Source organism: Cottoperca gobio, unplaced genomic scaffold (genome assembly GCF_900634415.1).
Source record: "Cottoperca gobio unplaced genomic scaffold, fCotGob3.1 fCotGob3_389arrow_ctg1, whole genome shotgun sequence".
Taxonomy (NCBI): domain Eukaryota; kingdom Metazoa; phylum Chordata; class Actinopteri; order Perciformes; family Bovichtidae; genus Cottoperca; species Cottoperca gobio.
In genome coordinates, this window is record NW_021166981.1 from 102,521 (window position 1) to 122,500 (window position 19,980).

The window sequence follows — 19,980 nt, forward strand, 5'->3', positions numbered from 1 at the left end:
TGTTATTAAAGTCAGGAAGAAGCAAAGACACGTTAGCTTTGTGTACATCCTTTAAACTTTAATGGTGAAGCAGAAAACAAAAACAAAACAATACCGTAAAATAAATTAGATTAGAAAAATGCCACAAGCACATTTGATTTGTACAACAAAGCAATGCAACGTACTGGAATCTTGATTTCCATATATACAGAATAAAAAATAGACTTTTTATTCTTTGTCCGCTTCCTTCAGTATCTTTTGTCTTGATCACAAATCTGAACAACTATTCCTTTTTTAAACTTTTTTTTCTGCACTGACATTTTGTATGTGTCCATGAACACACCGGATGGACTGCAAGTGTGTCCCAAAGAGTCCAGAAGAAGAGGGTCCACCCTTTAAAAACAATAACAATAAAAATAACAACAGAACACGTGTGACTTCATCAACAAGGGACCGATACTCTTTATAAACTTTTGGTGAACAAGTCGACAATACTGATATAAACACGTACAACACGGAAACACGACGTTTGTTTTCTCCCAGAAACAGAACAAGGTGATTTCAGTTCATGAGATCAAATGAAAGAGTAAAGCATTGTGGGAAATGGAGTTGTTGATGTGCAGGGGAGAGGAAGAGGAAATAAAACTCAAACAATGTCGTTCCAAAATGACCAAAAACTAAACAAATCTCCAAGAAAAACTATAAAGTATAAATAAAACTCCTCTTTATGAAAGTTCAACTTCAAAGACGCTGATCCACAAACGTTTTTACAGACTTCAGTGAATTTTCTGTATTTTTTCCCACAAACTCGACATGAATCAAGTTGGAAGTTTTCTTTTCTTTGAATGCAACAGTTTCTCTCACACAAACAAGTGCCGACTCGACTCTTTGGTGCGAAAGCAAACTATGAACCTTTTCTCCTCAACGTGAACCCACCGATCTTATTTTACTGTGAAAACATTTGCAACGCATTTGAAAGACTCTTTGTCTCTGGTGAAAACTGTCATCTGCTCATCACTACAAACAAAAACACTTATTTTATACAATTTCTCGAATAAATCCACATGAACTGCTGCTTTTTAATGTCGTTATTCATGTTCCTTTATAAAGAAATAAAGTGTTTCTGTTGTTAGTGCATAATGATGAAAACTAACAACAACTTGCGTTCTCTTGGCTAATGCTAGTTAGCGCTTTAGCTAGTTAACAAACTGTAAACATCCACCAGAGACAAAGATATGGAAGTTGTTTTAAGGGGTTTGTTCTTGTGCTTTAAGTCTGTGTTTTTGTTCTTTTTGTTGTGTTTTTCGGAGGTTAGATGGGCTAGCGGTTAGCTAGCGGTTGGCTAGCGGTTGGCTAGAGGTTGGATAGCTGTCACTGAATAATTAGACCGTATCTTGGCCCAGAGAAGTACATTTTTTTGTCGAATTTTAATTATGAGCCAAATCTAAAATAAATCTTCTTCTAAGTGCTTTTAATTTCTTGACTTCAAAAAAATCCTCATAGCATCTGACTGGACAGACAGGAAGTTCCTGATGGTGCGACAGTTACTTTGCTGCAGTCATTAGCGCTCATCATGTTCTTTTTTCAATTGTTTACACACGTATAATGTTTTATATTTAGTTGCTAGCGTTCAGTGCTAACTGACCTGCTAGCATCGCTACATATTAAACATGTTATCTGTTGGTTTGTCCTGCAGTTCCTCTAACGACCACCAGCTGCCAGAAAACTGCAGCTGTATTGAAGTGAATGGGAAAACCTTCAACTTCTCTCTACAAATGCAAAGTCAATACTTATCTTTCTACATGATGTTTAGCTCTCAGTATATATTTCCACTTTTTCTAATGTGAGTTCTGGTGGAGATTTTGTAGCTGTAGCATCTGTTGAGGTCAAATCTTCTGTATTTGTATACATTTAATTTGGGGGATTGTTGGGGATACTTTGATGCCAATAATAATAAATAATAATTACAATTAAAACAGCATTTCTGTTTTTCATTTCAAGGTTTTAAGACGTTTCAACCTTCATATTGGAAATAAAATGTACAATTCAATGTAATTGAACATTTAACGCATTTAAGAAAAATGAGAAAAAATCCAGAAAATGTAGTTTTGTCATTTTAGACGCTTGTTTTTAGTGTCATGATCTCAGTATTTTACAAATCCTGGCTTCAGCCCTACAAATGACAACGTATCAGCTACACCTGTGTTATGGTGGGGACACACCTCTCAGGTGTGTAACCTGGAGTTCACCCCAAACAGGAAGCTCCAGTCTGTCCTCTCTGAGGGTCTCTGCAGAATCTGAACTATAGTGCAAGAAAACTAAACAAAACAAACCAAAAACAATTCTTAAAAAACAACAACATAATAACACAAATGCAGCTAAACAAAATATTATTAACAATAATAACAATAATATTATTAATATACTTACTGACAATAATAATTATAACATCAACATGGTAGCCATGGTAACATAAAGAAGAGTTTGGTTCCAGCAGCCGGGCCAACTTGTTTCTTTCAAGTATCTCTCAACACACACACACACACACACGCACACACACACACACACACACTCACAAATTTATACTTCCAAAAAATACAAATACAAAAGAGTCTTCTTCTTTCTTCCTTGTACATTTTGAAAGAAAGTAAACAGTTGGGAAACAAAAACATCGAGACAAAGTAAAATAAGATCGTAATACGTGAAACAAGTTGCATAGTTTTGAGATTTGTTTGTTAGTAGTTCTTCAGGCACCTCGTTTCTCCGACGGGTCGACGGTGCCTGAACGTCTCACACACATAAATAAGTTTCTTCCGTTTGTAACAAAAATATATTAGATATCTTTTTTTTTCTATCTTTTTTTCTTTTCGTTTTTTTTCTGAAAGTGCCGTCGAGACTCTTTCTGAGTTCTGCTGGATGAGGACGGAGAAGAGTTTTTATTCCCAGAGAGCGACCCCGAGTGACGGAGGGACGGAGGGCGGAGGTCGAAGTGACGATGATCGTACAGTCACGTGTTCCTCTCCTCCCTCCGTCGCCTCCCTGTTTCTCTCTCTCTGGGTTCACGAGTCCTTCTCCTCTCCAGTCCAGTTCAGGTTGTGTCTACGAGCAGCCGCACTCCTCCACGATCATGTTCTGGATGTCCTTCTTGATGATTTTCTGCTCCTCGTTGTAGTACAGCATGGACATGGCTCGTAGCCGAGTGGGCACGCAGCACGACCTCAGGTTCTGGAAAGGGCTGTAGCCCCTCATGCGGTAGTGGCTGATGACGGTGGAGTGGAAGGAAAACGTGGACCCGGTGATGCTCGCCACGTGGGACGGGCAGTCCCCCTCGCAGTAGTTGGCGTGGTAACCCGATGGTGCGATTATCCAGTCGTTCCAGCCGATGTCTTTGAAGTTGACGTAGAACTGGCGTTTGCAGCAGATGCGGACCTTCCCGTCACACTCCAGGCCGCGCTTCCTGCGCCGCCGCGACTCGTTGCTATCCTCCTGCCGGACCACGGCCATGAGGAAGGGCCGGTGGGATTGTTCCCGCTGGCTGACGCGCTGCGGTGTCTCAGAGCCGCCGGATACCAGGATGAGCGTTGCACCGGCGTCGGCGCAGAGCGGGCAGGAAACCCTGAGGCTCAGTGTTGTGCTCTCGGTGCTCTGCAGCAGCACCTGCACCGCCGCCGACACTGGGAAGGTGTGCCAGCCGCTGCGACGCGTGTCCACAGTTTTCTCCGACAGGAGGACGTCATCCTGCGGCAAAGACGGGCGTCCGTTTGGCAGCCGGCGCTGCTGGAAGAGGCGGATGGTGACTTTGGCTCGGCTGCGATTGGTCTTTGCCAAACGGAGGAAGAGCCAGACGTTGGCCTGCTCCACCAGAGACATGTCACCTCCTTCTTTAGACAGGACGAAGTTCACCACGCCCTGAGACTCACCTGAGACAAAGACAGAGAGAAAGGCATGGTGAGGACAACGGCACGACCACCATACAATACTGTGCAGACAGTTCACACGCTCAATCTTACTCTGGTGCGGAAACAATCAAAGTCTCCGGTTCAACTGCACTGACAACATAATCCGCACAATCGCAGGAAGTGAACCAAAACGCAGGATCATGATCATGATCCGGTTATTTGTGAACGACAGTTAACACGAGGAGATCTGGGCCGACGGGAACAGAGAGAATATATATTGTGTTTTTCTTATGTAGCTAAATTGCAGGATGACTGCATGTTGTGGCGATGAAAACCTGCAGGTGATGACTTCACCAGGTAAAAGTCTATACGAATCCCTGCTCCTCCGTAAACGCCCTCAGCAAGCGGATTTGTTCTACGCGGTCGACTTTAACTTGGACTTTGTCTTGTGAAGAAGCGCCGAGTCAGAACACAAATCCCTGCTCTGTGATTGGCTAAAACATATTTCAGGTCAACAGTTTAACTTCTGGTCTAAATCAGAGCTCGTGGTGAATAACTGTAAACACTGAGTGGTGGAGCCAACCTGACCACAAGTGTGTGTGTGTGTGTGTGTGTGTGTGAGTGTGTGTGTGTGTGTGTGTGTGTGTGTGTGTATTGTGTGTGTGTGTGTGTGTGAGTGTGTGTGTGTGTGTGTGTGTGTATTGTGTGTGTGTGTGTGTGTGTGCATGATCGGTGTGGCCACATCTGAGCTGCAGAGTCATCTACACACACGGCACACACTTATCATTATGTTGCCATTGCTAACATGACCTCACGCACACACACACACAACACACACACACACACACACACAATACACACACACACACACACACACACACACACACACACACTGCTGATTGGACTCTTCCTGCTGACTCAGCAGCAGCGGTCGGAGGTTTTGCAGTCGGGCAGAGTTAATGGTTCCCACCAGGAGCTGTGTTGTCGTTACTGCAGCGTGTGAATGAGAAATGAATGAAATATAATTCTCGTGTTGTGAGTTACTTTGAAAGCTGCAGGTCCGCAGGAGAGAACGCTGCGACTGTTTCAGAGAAGAACGCTTTGTTTTGGAAGGTAAATGCAGTTTTTAACAAGACTCTGTGGTTTCTGTTGGGAGCCAACACTGACGTGACTCTGAGTCTTTACAAACCTACAGACCTTCGTTTTACTTATTACAGTAAATATTCAACTGTTCTTTACAGGACTGTATAAAGCAGATGACGTAATATGAGATATAAGTTTACAGTTATTTACGCCGGGTGTTTGGGAGAACAAGGTGAAGGATTCAGAGAGGAAGCCTGAGGAGGACCTCCATCAGACTTCTAACTGTTTTTAGACATTTGAATGCAGAAATGTTACATATTATACCTTTAAAGTGTCACACACACACACACACACAGACCTGTATCCTACAACCCTCGAGGCTAATCACTGGTTTGAAGAGCCAATTACGATCCAGCAGCGTTACATAAGATCTGTGCATCACCTCCCTCGCTCTCTTTAATGTCTCTCGCTCGTGGGCGTCCATACAGAAAATCAAAGTCACGATTTTGGAGTTTATGAATGTCAGCAGCAGTGATGTTAAACGGTCTGTGTGTGTGGAGGCGGCCGGCACTTTAGCGAGTCCATTAACGCCGTTTAACCGTCAATTCGGAGGCGATTATCTCACTTACATCATCACCACTTCATTAAAAAAAATAAAAGCCCTGTTCATTCATTGTTTCTCAGAATAGTGTTTGTGATGTGATTCAAGCTGCTGCAGGAAGAACAAGTCTAATCTATGTTCCAAACACCTCCTCCATAACCCTTCCTTCAGCCCAGTGCATGCTGGGAAACACTTCCTCTCTGCAGGACGCATTTATGTTTCATTCCTCCTGAACTCTCGTCGGTTCCAGTGGGTTCGAAACTTCAGAGACTCACAAGTGAAACGTTGTATTGGGGGAAGTAAATACAAAGGCATGATGGGTAATATTCAGATTCAATTTGTACTTTTACAAAAAAAAAGATATATATTATATATATTATATATATGTAATATATATATTATATATATAATATATATATATATATATTATATATATATTATAGATAGTTAATATATATATTATATATATCATATATATACTAATATATATATCATATATATATATGTAATTATATATATTATATTATAATATATATATAAATATATATACATATAATATATTAATATATCTATATATATCGATTAATTCTATATATTATATCTATATATCTCTAATATATATACATATATATATGTAATATATATATACTATGTATATTAGATCATTATACTATATCTACATATCTCTATCATGTCATCTAGCTTTGAATGCATCATCAGGACGTTACAGAGGAAAGTTTCTCTGATGCAGAAATTAAGAAGCACAAACTGACATCTGATCCAAACATCGTCATCATCACCGGCAGCAGCCGCCAAACATTCCCGACGCTCCCATCAGCCCCGGCGGCGTATTATGACTTTAACTTTGATTTATCAGACGGAGCAGCGAACAAAGCTAAACAAGAGACGCTGCCAACGTGTGACACAAATACGATTGCTATGTTGTTAAAAGGACTCTCGTTTATGATCAATCTTATTAAATCCTCTGTAATCCCCTCACACACACACACACACACACACACACACACACACACACACACACTGCAGAGACTCGTGTGTTGAGTTCTGGGAACGATGTCTTGCTTCTTCCTCAAATCGTAAAGTTATAAACTGACCACCATCAAGTCAAAACTCACTTTTTTTGACTTTGCAGTTTGGCAAGGAGCACCTGAACGCACGGTGGCAGGTTCACACCTCAGTGGGAGTCGCCTTTAAGAGCATCCTCAGTGTTTACTAAGGGCCATGACAGCGACACACACACACACACACACACACACACACACACACACACACACACACACACACACACACACACTCTATTGTCCATCTTAATCCCTCTGTATGTGTGTGTGTATGTGTGTAGCTGTTGTGTATATCTTTGTTTGTGTGTATTAACTGAGTGTGTTTGTGTATTTTCGTGTTGACAGGCTACTGAATTTATATTTTCAGGTTGTTCTTGGACTTCAGAGAGAAATCTGCTTCTGTCTCAGTACAACGCGCTCAGTACAACTCGCTCAGTACAACGCGTTCAGTACAACTCGCTCAGTACAACTCGCTCAGTACAACTCGCTCAGTACAACGCGCTCAGTACAACTCGCTCAGTACAACGCGTTCAGTACAACTCGCTCAGTACAACTCGCTCAGTACAACTCGCTCAGTACAACGCGTTCAGTACAACTCGCTCAGTACAACGCGCTCAGTACAACTCGCTCAATGCAACGCGTTCAGTGCAACGCGCTCAGTGCAACGCGCTCAGTACAACGCGCTCAGTACAACTCGCTCAGTACAACGCGTTCAGTACAACTCGCTCAGTACAACGCGCTCAGTACAACTCGCTCAGTGCAACGCGCTCAGTACAACGCGCTCAGTACAACGCGCTCAGTACAACGCGCTCAGTACAACGCGTTCAGTACAACGCGCTCAGTACAACGCGTTCAGTACAACTCGCTCAGTGCAACGCGCTCAGTGCAACGCGTTCAGTACAACGCGTTCAGTACAACGCGTTCAGTACAACTCGCTCAGTGCAACTCGCTCAGTGCAACGCGTTCAGTGCAACTCGCTCAGTGCAACTCGCTCAGTGCAACGCGTTCAGTGCAACTCGCTCAGTGCAACGCGCTCAGTGCAACGCGCTCAGTGCAACGCGCTCAGTGCAACGCGCTCAGTACAACGCGCTCAGTGCAACGCGTTCAGTGCAACTCGCTCAGTGCAACGCGCTCAGTGCAACTCGCTCAGTGCAACGCGCCGCGCTCAGTGCAACTCGCTCAGTGCAACGCGCTCAGTGCAACTCGCTCAGTGCAACTCGCTCAGTGCAACTCGCTCAGTGCAACTCGCTCAGTGCAACGCGTTCAGTGCAACTCGCTCAGTGCAACGCGTTCAGTGCAACGCGCTCAGTGCAACGCGCTCAGTGCAACGCGTTCAGTGCAACGCGTTCAGTACAACGCGCTCAGTACAACTCGCTCAGTACAACGCGCTCAGTACAACTCTCTCAGTACAACGCGTCAGTACAACTCGCTCAGTACAACGCGCTCAGTACAACGCGTTCAGTACAACTCGCTCAGTACAACGCGCTCAATACAACTCGCTCAGTACAACGCGCTCAGTACAACTCGCTCAGTACAACGCGCTCAGTACAACTCGCTCAGTACAACGCGCTCAGTACAACGCGTTCAGTGCAACGCGCTCAGTACAACGCGTTCAGTACAACTCGCTCAGTACAACGCGCTCAGTACAACGCGTTCAGTACAACTCGCTCAGTACAACGCGTTCAATACAACGCGTTCAGTACAACGCGCTCAGTACAACTCGCTCAGTACAACGCGCTCAGTACAACTCGCTCAGTACAACGCGTTCAGTACAACGCGCTCAGTACAACGCGTTCAGTACAACGCGCTCAGTACAACGCGCTCAGTACAATGCGTTCAGTACAACGCGTTTAGTACTCCTCACTGCGAGGACGAAGAGGAATCAGAAGCAGGAAGAAGCTTCAGTATCTGACAGGTGTGAGGGATCGGCGAGCGAGGACTTCCTGTCTGCTTAATGTGAACGCTAATCTCACTTTGTATCTGCTGGCAGTCTGTCAGGTTTACATTACACATCTTCCTGCTTCACACTGTGAAGACTTCAAACCAGTGAACTAACCTTCCTCCTGTTGTTCCATTAAAACTGTTTCAGTAAGAAACTTTACGAAAACATGAAACTATGTTTGTGTCAGTTTTTCAATTTTGGCTATTTATAAAAGCAATGTAAAGAAAACATCAGGACATCTTCTGTGAGACGAGAGGAACATGAGAACATGAGAGTGTGTGTTTGTAACTGTGTGTGTAGATGTAAACTCTCCACAGCTACATTACATAATGCCTCATGTACATATTAAACACTTGTAATATAAACTGTGTTGATGTGAGTCATGAAGTGGGGAAGCTTCATGATATCTGTTAGTTACATGTATGACCCTGTTCACCTGTAGTGTGTACAACATGTATGACTCTGTTCACCTGTAGTGTGTACAACATGTATGACCCTGTTCACCTGTAGTGTGTACAACATGTATGACTCTGTTCACCTGTAGTGTGTACAACATGTATGACTCTGTTCACCTGTAGTGTGTACAACATGTATGACTCTGTTCACCTGTAGTGTGTACAACATGTATGACCCTGTTCACCTGTAGTGTGTACAACATGTATGACTCTGTTCACCTGTAGTGTGTACAACATGTATGACCCTGTTCACCTGTAGTGTGTACAACATGTATGACTCTGTTCACCTGTAGTGTGTACAACATGTATGACTCTGTTCACCTGTAGTGTGTACAACATGTATGACCCTGTTCACCTGTAGTGTGTACAACATGTATGACTCTGTTCACCTGTAGTGTGTACAACATGTATGACTCTGTTCACCTGTAGTGTGTACAACATGTATGACTCTGTTCACCTGTAGTGTGTACAACATGTATGACTCTGTTCACCTGTAGTGTGTACAACATGTATGAATGTTACAATACATATCTTTAAAGGAGCTTTTCTCTAAAGGAGCTTTTTCTCACACTCTTCAGCAGAAAGTCTCCACTTCAGTAGCACTTACATACACCAAACTTTCCACTTTCATTCCTCTCTATATTCTGAAGCTTTGTGCAGAGGGCTTTGTTCACATGTCACTCACAGCTCATGTTATACACGCTACACTCACTACATGCAGGAGATGCACAGAGTTCTGTGTGTTGACAGGATTTAGTGATTTATGGAGTGATACAAAGACAGATCCAGAATCTGTACAAACCTTTGACTCTGATATGTGAACAAGTGCTGGATGTGTTTTTACACTGAAGCTTTCCTTCTTCTTTACCGTTAAAAGGATCACAGTCCGCCCTTTCGTCTGTCTTTTTAGTTTACATTAGGAGGGATCAGCGGGCTGGGTCACACACACACACACACACACACACACACACACACACACACAATGTCATGTTTACTTTTAAATACACTCAAAGTCTCTCAGACTGACAGGGTAAAGTTATAATAAAAGTCATTACTTACACAGTGAGAACAGTCATGTGCTGAACTTATATATATTATATTTACACATCCCTGTAAAGCTGCACAGAAACAGCCTTAAACACGCTGACACAGTTTATGTTCTGCAGCAGCATCTGAGGAGAAGAATCTTCTAAAGTTTAAACGTAGTTCTTCTGCTTTAAAGCCTTTAAACGGTGTAAACGGAGTTAAGGTGGAACTCTTGTGTGGGCGGGTGAAAGCCCTCAGTGAGGACTGTCAGGCTTAGCCTTGCCTGCGTGGGACAAGAAGAGAGTCGACGCCCTGCTCGGCCTTATTGGCACCACATGTGAGTCAGAAGGGCTGTGTTAGTAAACACACGCACACACACACTGAGCGGCTCCACATATGAAACTAAATCTGTGTAACGGCCGATAAACAAAAGTGGCGAGGACACTTTAAAGCGGCCTCGCCGTCTGACGAGAGGAATGTCCTGAATGCCAAACTCGCTCATCGTCAGCTGGAGGAAAAAGTCTCCGCGGACAGAACAGAGTTCTGAAGAAGCTTTTTCAACGTCTTAGTTTGGGAGGATCAAAGCAGACGGACGACACAAATTATTTAGAGAGAAGAAGAAAATGAAATGTTCCGATGGACGAACAAAACAAACGTTTTCTGACTTTCGCTGCAACGATTCATTAAAGAGTCTTCGGTTTTATTACATGACAGTGAACGAAGTGTGTTTCTGTCTCGTAGAGAAAACACACATTTCTAGATGTTTCTGTAGATTTGAACCGTTTACACGAAACGATTAACGGAGAGCGTAATCAGCGGGATGATCATATCACGATTCATGCTTTCACTAAATATTTAAAAACCAGGAAACAACAATTATGATTTGTTACGATCAACAAAAGACGCAAAGACACAACAAACACTAAAGAACGTGAGTTTAGATTCATCGGCTCCAGATTTACAAAACGCTGTAAAACTCGAGGAGGAGACGCTGCAGGTGAACAAGGTCAAACATTCTGTTTAAATATGTACATGAGGCATTATGTAATGTAACTGTTGGTGAGTTTAAATCTACACACACAAAGTTAGAAACACAAACTCTGATGTTCTCATGTTTCCTCTCGTCTCACAGAAGTTACCATTAAAACATGTGTTTGCTTGTCGTGTCTCGCTTTTACAAGATGTCAGTTGTTAATTTGCTAAAACCGCCTGCTCACGTGTTTGTCTGGTAAATAAAAGCAGCCTGTCACATTTCTCCAGCAGTGGAATTCAGCTTCAAACATAAAGACAATAACAAACGAGAAGCACTGTGGGAAACATGCTGTCAATGGTTTTATTGGGTTTTCATTACTTTAAAAGAAGGGATTTCCGGGCATGTTTTCCATCTTCAGACATCGTCTACAAACCAGATTTCTCTCTCGGGACAATAAAGTTTTGAGCTAGATTGAAGTTGAAGTGCCAGCTTGTAACTCCCTCCGTCTGTCTGGGTTCCCAGGCCACTTTATTTATAATGAGAGAGCAGATAAGCAGTCCAATCTGACAGTCAAACGTTCCCATCTCCAAATACCAAAAACGCCAAAGACACTCCGCCGCTCGGGTTGTACTTACTAAAGGAAACCACATCCGAACGGTCAATGTCGGGAGAATTGGACGTGCAAAGAGACTAAACCTCAAGCGTCCACCATGACGGGACAGAGACAAGATGCCAAGGAATCAAACTCGTGATCATCTGCTGTGGATCTTTCTGCACAAAGAGACGGTGAACTCAAGCCTCCCGAGACTTTCAGGTGTTTCTAATGCTCGTCAAGTTCTGATCGTACGAACGCTGAAGCTACGAACTTACTGCAACGTTACAAGACTTTTAAGTTACAAACACAAAGTAATCATCACAATGAATAGAAATTACACAAACCCTGCGTGTAAAACATTTCTGAACTTAAGTTTCCCTCAGTGGAATTTATTTATCCATCACATGGTTAACGTTGTGCAACGATTGCGTTTAGGCAACAAAACTACTTGTTTAAGGTTAGAAAAAGGTCAAAGTTTGTGTTAAAATAATGACCTAACAAAGTAACATAACATGACAACGTAGCGTAACAACGTAGCGTAACAACGTAGCGTAACAACGTAGAGAAACAAAGTAGCGCAACAAAGTAGCGCAACAACGTAGCGCAACAACGTAGCGCAACAACGTAGCGCAACAACGTAGGGCAACAACGTAGCGTAACAACGTAGCGTAACAACGTAGCGTAACAACGTAACGCAACAACGTAGCGTAACAACGTAGCGTAACAACGTAGCGTAACAACGTAGCGTTACAACGTAGCGTAACAACGTAACATAACAATGTAACGAAACAATGTAACGTAACAACGTAACGTAACAACGTAGCGTAACAACGTAACATGGCAACATAACACAACGTAACAAAACAATGTAAAGTAACAATGTAACAATGTAACCAGCATGAATAAATAACAACCCCTAAGCATCTTTTCACATAACGTTTGTAACAAGTCAACTTTGCCTTCAATGGACTTTCCCGCCTGTTAGACTCGTTATTATATCACGTAACTTTCAATGAAGGTCGCTCGACACGTCACTTGCACTGCGCGTCACTCGTTGTACTACGTAACTAAATGCAATGCCAAAGGAAATTAAATCTGTCAAATGAAGAAATTATTTTTTAATCTTTTTTATTTCTCTGTTTGTGTTTTAATCTCTGCAGGAAGTCTTGTCAAGAACAACTTCTTGTTACAACACGTAAACAATCGTTGACAATTAGCTGCACGCACAGTACGACCAGTTTATACTGGGACGATAAATGTATAAATGTATAAATATATAAATGTAAACATTACGTGTAGTTTCCCTGCGTGCTGTAAGAAGAAACCAGCAGGGACTGTTGGAGTCACTCAGGGACAGTCACCGAGGTGGAGATCTAATTCTCTCCCCATTCCTCCCTTTGTGTTTGAACTCTTCTGTATTTCGCGAGGCCACCGCTGGCAGAGACGAGGGAAACATAGAGATGTTTCACTTTGAGCATTTTTCAACGTACCACAAACATCCCTCACTTTGTTGGTGGCTGATCACATTTCAGCCTGAAGGCAAACGTTTCAACAGAAGGATGAGTGCCTTGTTCTCTGGTCAATCAATATATAATTGCAGACTAGCAGTTATAAGTAGTACAAACAATTGAATTACTTATTCAACAAGTAGTGCATTTGTTGGGGACTACTTTCAGCGGCGGATGAATCCACATTTAGTGCTTACTTGTGAGTATTTACAGCAGCATGACGATTTGTGTGTGATCGAGTCTATATAAACTATAGAGTGTGTTTTACGGTAATGAAGGAACGCGTCACCTTCTACGTGTTTTATTCACAAGACAGACACCGAACATCATCTCCTGTGTGAGTACCGGACATTCAGAACGGAATGAGTGACGGACAGCGAGGGAAGAGGAAAGAGAAAGTTGGGAAAGAACAAAAAGCAGCAGAGAAAACGTGAAGAAAAATGTGAGAAAGAGAAAGAAAAACAGAGAAGTAAACATGCTAATTATAGTTTATTTTCACATCCGACAGACGTCTTTGTCTGATGCCGAGATTCACCGTTTCCTCTCAGTTGTCGGATGTCAGTGAACCGAACCAAAGTTGGTCGCGGTGTTGCTAGTTTGAATCCCCAGACAGCCCGGGCCACCAGAATAGATCCAACAATGACTGGTTTATTCTGTCTGCCAGAGCAGGGAAGGGTAGATCGAGGTTAGCGAGGGAGAGCGAGATGAAAGTGGATGCAGGAATGTCGCTAATGATGTGTTCAATTAAGTTCAATTAGCCTAATTGTCCTCTGTGTGTTGGGGAGAGACGGGGAAGACAAACAGGGACAGAGGAGAGGAATTTAAACAGACCAGGCTGGTGGAAAGAAAAACAGCGGACAGATAGATATTGTGTCGGAGCTGCTAAACGGAGGTTGACACTTCGTCTCCGCCAAGAATCCAGTTGTCCCTCCGCTCCCCTGCTCGGCATCTCCATCGCCCAAAATAATTACTGATGTCCCTGAATGCCTCAGTTATTCATAACAAAGCACTGGACTGGTTGGGTGCAAAGTATTCTCACGGCGGGTTGTGTTACATCTTAGGAAAACAACATTCATCAGGTCCTACGAAACGTTTAAAATAGCTCAAAGATCAATATTCTCTACTTTGATTGAGCTTTTTAGACTCTTTTAACTCTCAGTGTGTCAGTCACCCCCTCGTCTCATCGTGAACTCTTGGACAAAATTAGTTTTTCTCCTGTCAAAACACGTAGAAAAGTCTTTAACAACAGAAAACTAAATGAAAACTTTACTATTAAAAACCCTTTGGACCCGAGCAGCACGTCTGCACAGGCCTGAGACTGTTCTGTTGTTAAACGCGGCTCCATTTACTTCCATTCGTCAAGACCTTTCTGCGCTTTTTGATTCTTCGTTGGAGGCACGAGAGAAATAAAGTTTTATTCATGTATTCAAGGAAACACGGGGAGATACATGGCCGCCGTGCTGGGGAAGTATTCCTCTCAAATGAATTTGTGGACTAAAACTGCACAGTAAGTAACCAGACAGGAAACTCCCAAAAACGACATTAGTTCCTAACGTTCTTATAGAGCCTCAAAGAAGATTCCTGGCTCGACTAAATATTGGATACTTCCACCAACCAACACAAATCTTCATCTTTCTAACCAAGTTACAACAAACGACTTAAAGTTAAGATGGTCTTTGTCGAATTACTCAGTTTTTATGCTGAGTGGTTTATTTCTTCTCTCAGTTTAACCTTTGGGTTTAAAGTGGAACTTCTGCTGCGAAACTGCAGGTTGACATGTTGTCCACGTACAACTTGTCCCCATGAAGGCGATGCTTTCTGCTGAAACTAGAACACTTGTCTTGAGAAGCCTCGACGGTCGAACATTCGCACTGCGTTGAGTAATAAATCAGTCCTGTGCAGAATCAGTCCAGACTTCTCTGTAACATGCTTCTACAAGAGCCATAACACATTTAACGCCATTAAAGACGCTTTATTGGTCTGAAGGTCATTTAAATGCTGTTTGCCTTGGTACCTGAGCAGGTGTTTCCTTTAGTCCCACTCAGCTGTTTGCATGCTGGTCCCATTAACGTAAAACGCCCACGAGACATCTTTGATAAAGTTTCATGCATCCTAATGCAAACTGTCCAACACACAAGTTGTGAATGTCCAGATAACGCTCATAAACCAGAATAATATCAAACACAAAGGCTTCATTCTCAGGAGACTAACAAAGAAAAGCAGAAGTGTTTCTGACTGCAGATTTGTCGACAGAGAGGAACTCCTTAAATACATTCTGTGTTTTCCTTTAAAGAAAGCTGCTCCTCTCGGCCTGTCTGCACAGATCCAGTTCATAAAAATCTTTTCCATCTGCTGTTCCAGACTCTCGCCTACAGAAACTCAAACTGCATCAACAGAAGATCCAGAGGAAGACGTCACAGTCCCGCCCACACGGCCTGACTGACAGGTGAGCTCCTGGAAAGTGCAGCGCAGGAATTTCTCAACCTTTAACACACTCAGGAGAAGACGTTGAGAGCTGCAGACGTGCACAGCTTGCATGTAAAACATCAGCCCAAGAAAAGTGTCTCCTTCTTCCAAACGACTGTGCAGCTCGTATCGTGCCGTTAATACAAATCTAACACGAAGACTAAACAAACAAAAAGGAAGTTTTCTGTATTTAATTAGTTTTTCGACACTCAATATGAGATATCCAGCGTTTAAAAATTAGGTTAACCTTAACCCTAATAGGGTTAACCCTATTAAGGTTAAGGTTAGGGTAACCCTATTAGGGTTAAGGTTAGGGTAACCCTAACCCTATTAAACTACTGGATGCCTAAATTTCCCTCGGGATGAATAAAGTATCTATCTAATCATGCAGATTATCTCTGAAATATTCTGTGTTTCATGTCATATGAAAGTAAATTTCTGGGATGTGTAAACCTCCCTGGAGGCTGCAGCTGAGGTTGTGAAACCAGGAACCAGGATTTGGAAAACGATCAGCAGGAAACGGAGAATCTCGCCAATGATGGTTAAAACATAACGAAGCGGAGATGCAAGGTTTTCACATGACAACAGAAACGTCTGTCGGACACGTTGCCTGCAGGAAACCTCACAAGTGCTGCGACCTTTCAGTGACCTGGAGGTGTTGAACACTGACAGGGGAGCTTCTTATTATATATTATATATAGTATATTATATATATACTATATACTATATATTATATATATATTATATTATATATATATTATATACTATATATTATACATTATATATAATACATGTATATGTTATATAATATATAATATATAAACACACGTACGATCTCTTTCCCCCCTCAGACTCGTACTCGCTCTTTGTCGCTACCGTCTGTCAGAAAAAGGTTCCAGCACACGTACTGCTTTAAAACACACACACACACACACACACACACACTCACACGAACACACACACACACACAAACACACACACACTGTGACACACGATTCTCCTCTGACTTTAAGTAGATAATGAGGTATTCTTCGAAAACAGCAGGAGGAGATTACAGAGGTTAGTGTGTGTGTGTGTATGTGTGTGTGTGTGTGTGTGTGTGTGTGTGTGTGTGTGTGTATATCTGACTGGTTCGGCTGAGTGAGTACGCAGGTGGAATTAAGCAGGTGGAGACACACACACAGACACACACACACACTGACAGAGCGGTCGTTTCCAATACAGCTGCTTTTTTGTCTTTTACACACACAAAACTGTAACACATGCAAATATTTGGTTACATGCTCCACACATACACACACACTCACACACTCACACACTCACACACACACACACACACACACACACACACACACACGTTCCTTGACACCACAAACACACATAAAATGCAGATTTACACATTTACAGTCGAACTGCTGCCCCTTCTCTTGGCAACACACACACACACACACCGAGCTGTAAGTACTCACCAGCCTCAGCGAAGGTGATGATCTCCGTGGTCTCCTGCGCGTCGCCGCCATCTCCCCCCCGAGCTGCAGCCATGGCGGCCGCCGCTCCTCCCCCTCCTCCTCCCCGGCCTCCCCGCCCTCGCGCCTCCTCCTCCCCCTCGATCTGCACGCTGCCGTCCTCCGCCACTCGCCCCACGTGGAGCTTGCGCAGGGCGTTGAGAAGCGCGGCGCGCGGCACGGGCCGGGTGATGTTGGGCCGGGCTTGGAGGTGCAGCATGTTGAGGATGTGTCTCTTCACCGCCTCCACCACGTCCTGCTGAGCCGCCTCCTCCTCTTGGTCGTGTCCCGCCATGTCATCCACTGTTCCCCCCTCGTTCCTCCTCATCCTGGCCAAGGCGCAGGACGGGCAGTGGGAGCCGGAGGCAGCGTCTGGCGGCGGCTGGTGCTGAGGATGGACGGTCAGAGAAGGAGGCTGGAGGTTGGACGCCGGGTCCGAGGACGAGCTCTGGACCAGGAGCAGCAGCATCCAGCTGAGCAGGGGTAAGACGGACATGATGCGGGAGGCACCTGATTGGCTGCTGGGATGGATTTCGGTGATGCTGCCGGATGCAGATGCACAGACGGGGCCGGAAAGATGAAGAGCTAAAAGTGTCAAAATTGAGTCCTGGATGAAGAAAGAAAAGTCCTTCGTACTGTCTTTGTCTCTGAAGTTCTGCAAAGTTCAGCTCGGCTCACAGTCCACCTGCGAGACACAAAGCTGTAAAGAAACCAGAGAAGACAAAAAAAGAGAAGAAGAAGAAGAAAAGCGCAGAGAGAGAGAAAATGAGTAATCCTTATCTTTCAGGGACAGATGGCTGGAAAATGTGGAGGCGTCACAAGAAGAAGAAAAAGAAACAAAACAAGAAGAAACTCTCCGGCGGGATGAATGGAGGATGGAAACACTCTGGAGGATCCTCGTTCCCGGGGTGCAGCCGCTGCAGAGTGTGTGCGGAGTGTGTGTGCGTCCGAGAGGCTGTTTGACTAAGTTATCCCAGACGAAGGGAGTTCCTCTCACTCTCTTTTCACCTCTCTCTCTCTCTGCGTGTTGAATGCGTTCCCTCGCTCACCAGTTGAATGGTTTTACCAGAGTGGGCTGGACTCTCTCTCTCTCCTTGCTCTCTTCTTTCCCTCCCTCTTGCTTCTCGCCCTGGCAGCCTCCTACCATAATTATACCTCCTCCCTCCTCCCTCCATCCCTCTCCTCCACTCCAGTCTCCTCCCATCCCCGTGACTCATAGCAACTTTTACCTTCTCCCTCCTTCTGCGTTATTTATTCCTCCCTCCCTCTGTTAATGGAGCTGGGGTTCCTCCCTCCCTCCCTCTCGGCTGTGAATGAGGGGAAAACTCTTGGATGACTTCGCCTGTGACTCTCCTGTCTGTCCGTCCGTCTGTCTGACGGTCTGGATTTGTTTAGTCTGGGTCGACATGAGCTCATGCTGCATGACTGTGCCGTCTCGCCTTGTTCGCGTTGCAACAGGCGAAGCGTCGGCGGGTATGAGCTGGGGATTCCTGCACCTTCTTAAACATCAAACTAAAAGACTTCTCAGGCACTTTCCAGTTCACTCACATTCAAGGACTCAACATGGAGTTTGATGTTAATTTCTTCTGTGCGTTTTCCATGTCAATATCCGCTTGTTACATGCAGTCAGTCTTTTCAAAATAAACTTCTGTCTTCACCGGAAACAATTGGGTTTAGTTCAGGAAAAGATCGTGGTGTGCCTTTAGTTAATTACGAAATAAGTCAACGTTTGTGTTTGCGGGATCAGCGGTCTGGTGGTCTTTCACACTGTTATACTTCCTGGTTCACGAAAACGTGACAAATTAATTTCAGTTCATTACTTTGCTACGAACAGTTTATGTAAACTAGCGTGATTTCTCCCTCGTTTGCCGATGCCTGCATCATCCTCGAGGCGCGTGACAAAAATTACGCAACTGCGAACGATGCGGGACGTAACTTTAATAATAATTTACTTACATAAAGTTAACCCTAACCCTAAACTTTCAAGGCCTCAATTTGTTTCAAGGACCCATGGAAAGCATGTGCACAGGTCTCTTTTATTCCGCTGTTTTGTTTCTGTGATAAATACATTTTACACTCAAGGGTCCAGAACCTCATTCAGAATCCCATCGACAGTAATAACAATAATAATATCTAAAAGTCTTCAAACTCCGTCTCAACAGCTTTATGGTCATCTTTTGAAAAAACTATCTGATTTATTGATGATTGACTTCTTCCTAAAGGCTTTTTCCAGGTTGTATCTCAGCATCAGTGTTTGTTGTGTTCTGTCTTTGGGAATGTTTCCTGTGGAAATGTGTTTTTATGAATGCAGCCTGGCTGAGAGCTCGATCCAAATGTCCAGAAGATGCGAGTCCTTGAATGAGGCAAGCGTCTGTGGTTCGCTCGAATATCCGTTCTTTTATTCATTTATTTATCACTTGAACGTCCCGTTAGCTCAGCTGCAGATGGACTTCTGGCTTTGAAAGAAAACATCTGGACGATAACCTGCAGAGTCCGTTTGAGAAACGTTGCTGTTTGACGCGGTCCTCTTCGTCATCGTCACAGTCATCCCGTCGTCATCCGGAAAAAACATCTCTGTTTGTCATTGTGGTGGGTTTTATGGAGATATGATTCTTCTTCAGCTGCTACTCTTGATGTAGTTGTTCAGGGTTCTCAGAGAGCAGATTAAGGGAATCTTAAGGGTTTTAGTTATTAGTTAAGAGGTTCTTAAACTGGTTCTTCAATGGGAGTCACTGTCCACCAAGACGCTAAAATGATGGAGACAAACCGCTGATGGAGACAAACAGCTGATGGGGACAAACAGCTGATGGAGACAAACAGCTGATGGAGACAAACAACTGATGGAGACAAACAACTGATGGAGACA

At 43.7% G+C, this 19,980-nt stretch overlaps 1 protein-coding gene across 2 annotated transcripts; it reads right to left on the reverse strand.

The window, feature by feature from the left end:
- Window positions 1-267: 267 nt before the first annotated feature.
- Window positions 268-17,630, reverse strand: LOC115005896 (inhibin beta A chain-like). 2 transcript variants are annotated; one of them, XM_029427865.1, is made up of 3 exons: window positions 17,187-17,630; window positions 17,079-17,129; window positions 268-3,899 (listed from the first exon to the last, which is right to left on the reverse strand). In XM_029427865.1, the coding sequence occupies exons 1-3, from the start codon at window positions 17,608-17,610 to the stop codon at window positions 3,079-3,081; spliced, it is 1,296 nt and encodes a 431-aa protein (XP_029283725.1). In that variant the 5' UTR covers window positions 17,611-17,630; the 3' UTR covers window positions 268-3,078. The 2 variants fall into 2 exon arrangements, with proteins under 2 accessions (XP_029283725.1, XP_029283724.1); XM_029427864.1 differs by having other exon boundaries at window positions 17,079-17,630.
- Window positions 17,631-19,980: the final 2,350 nt, after the last annotated feature.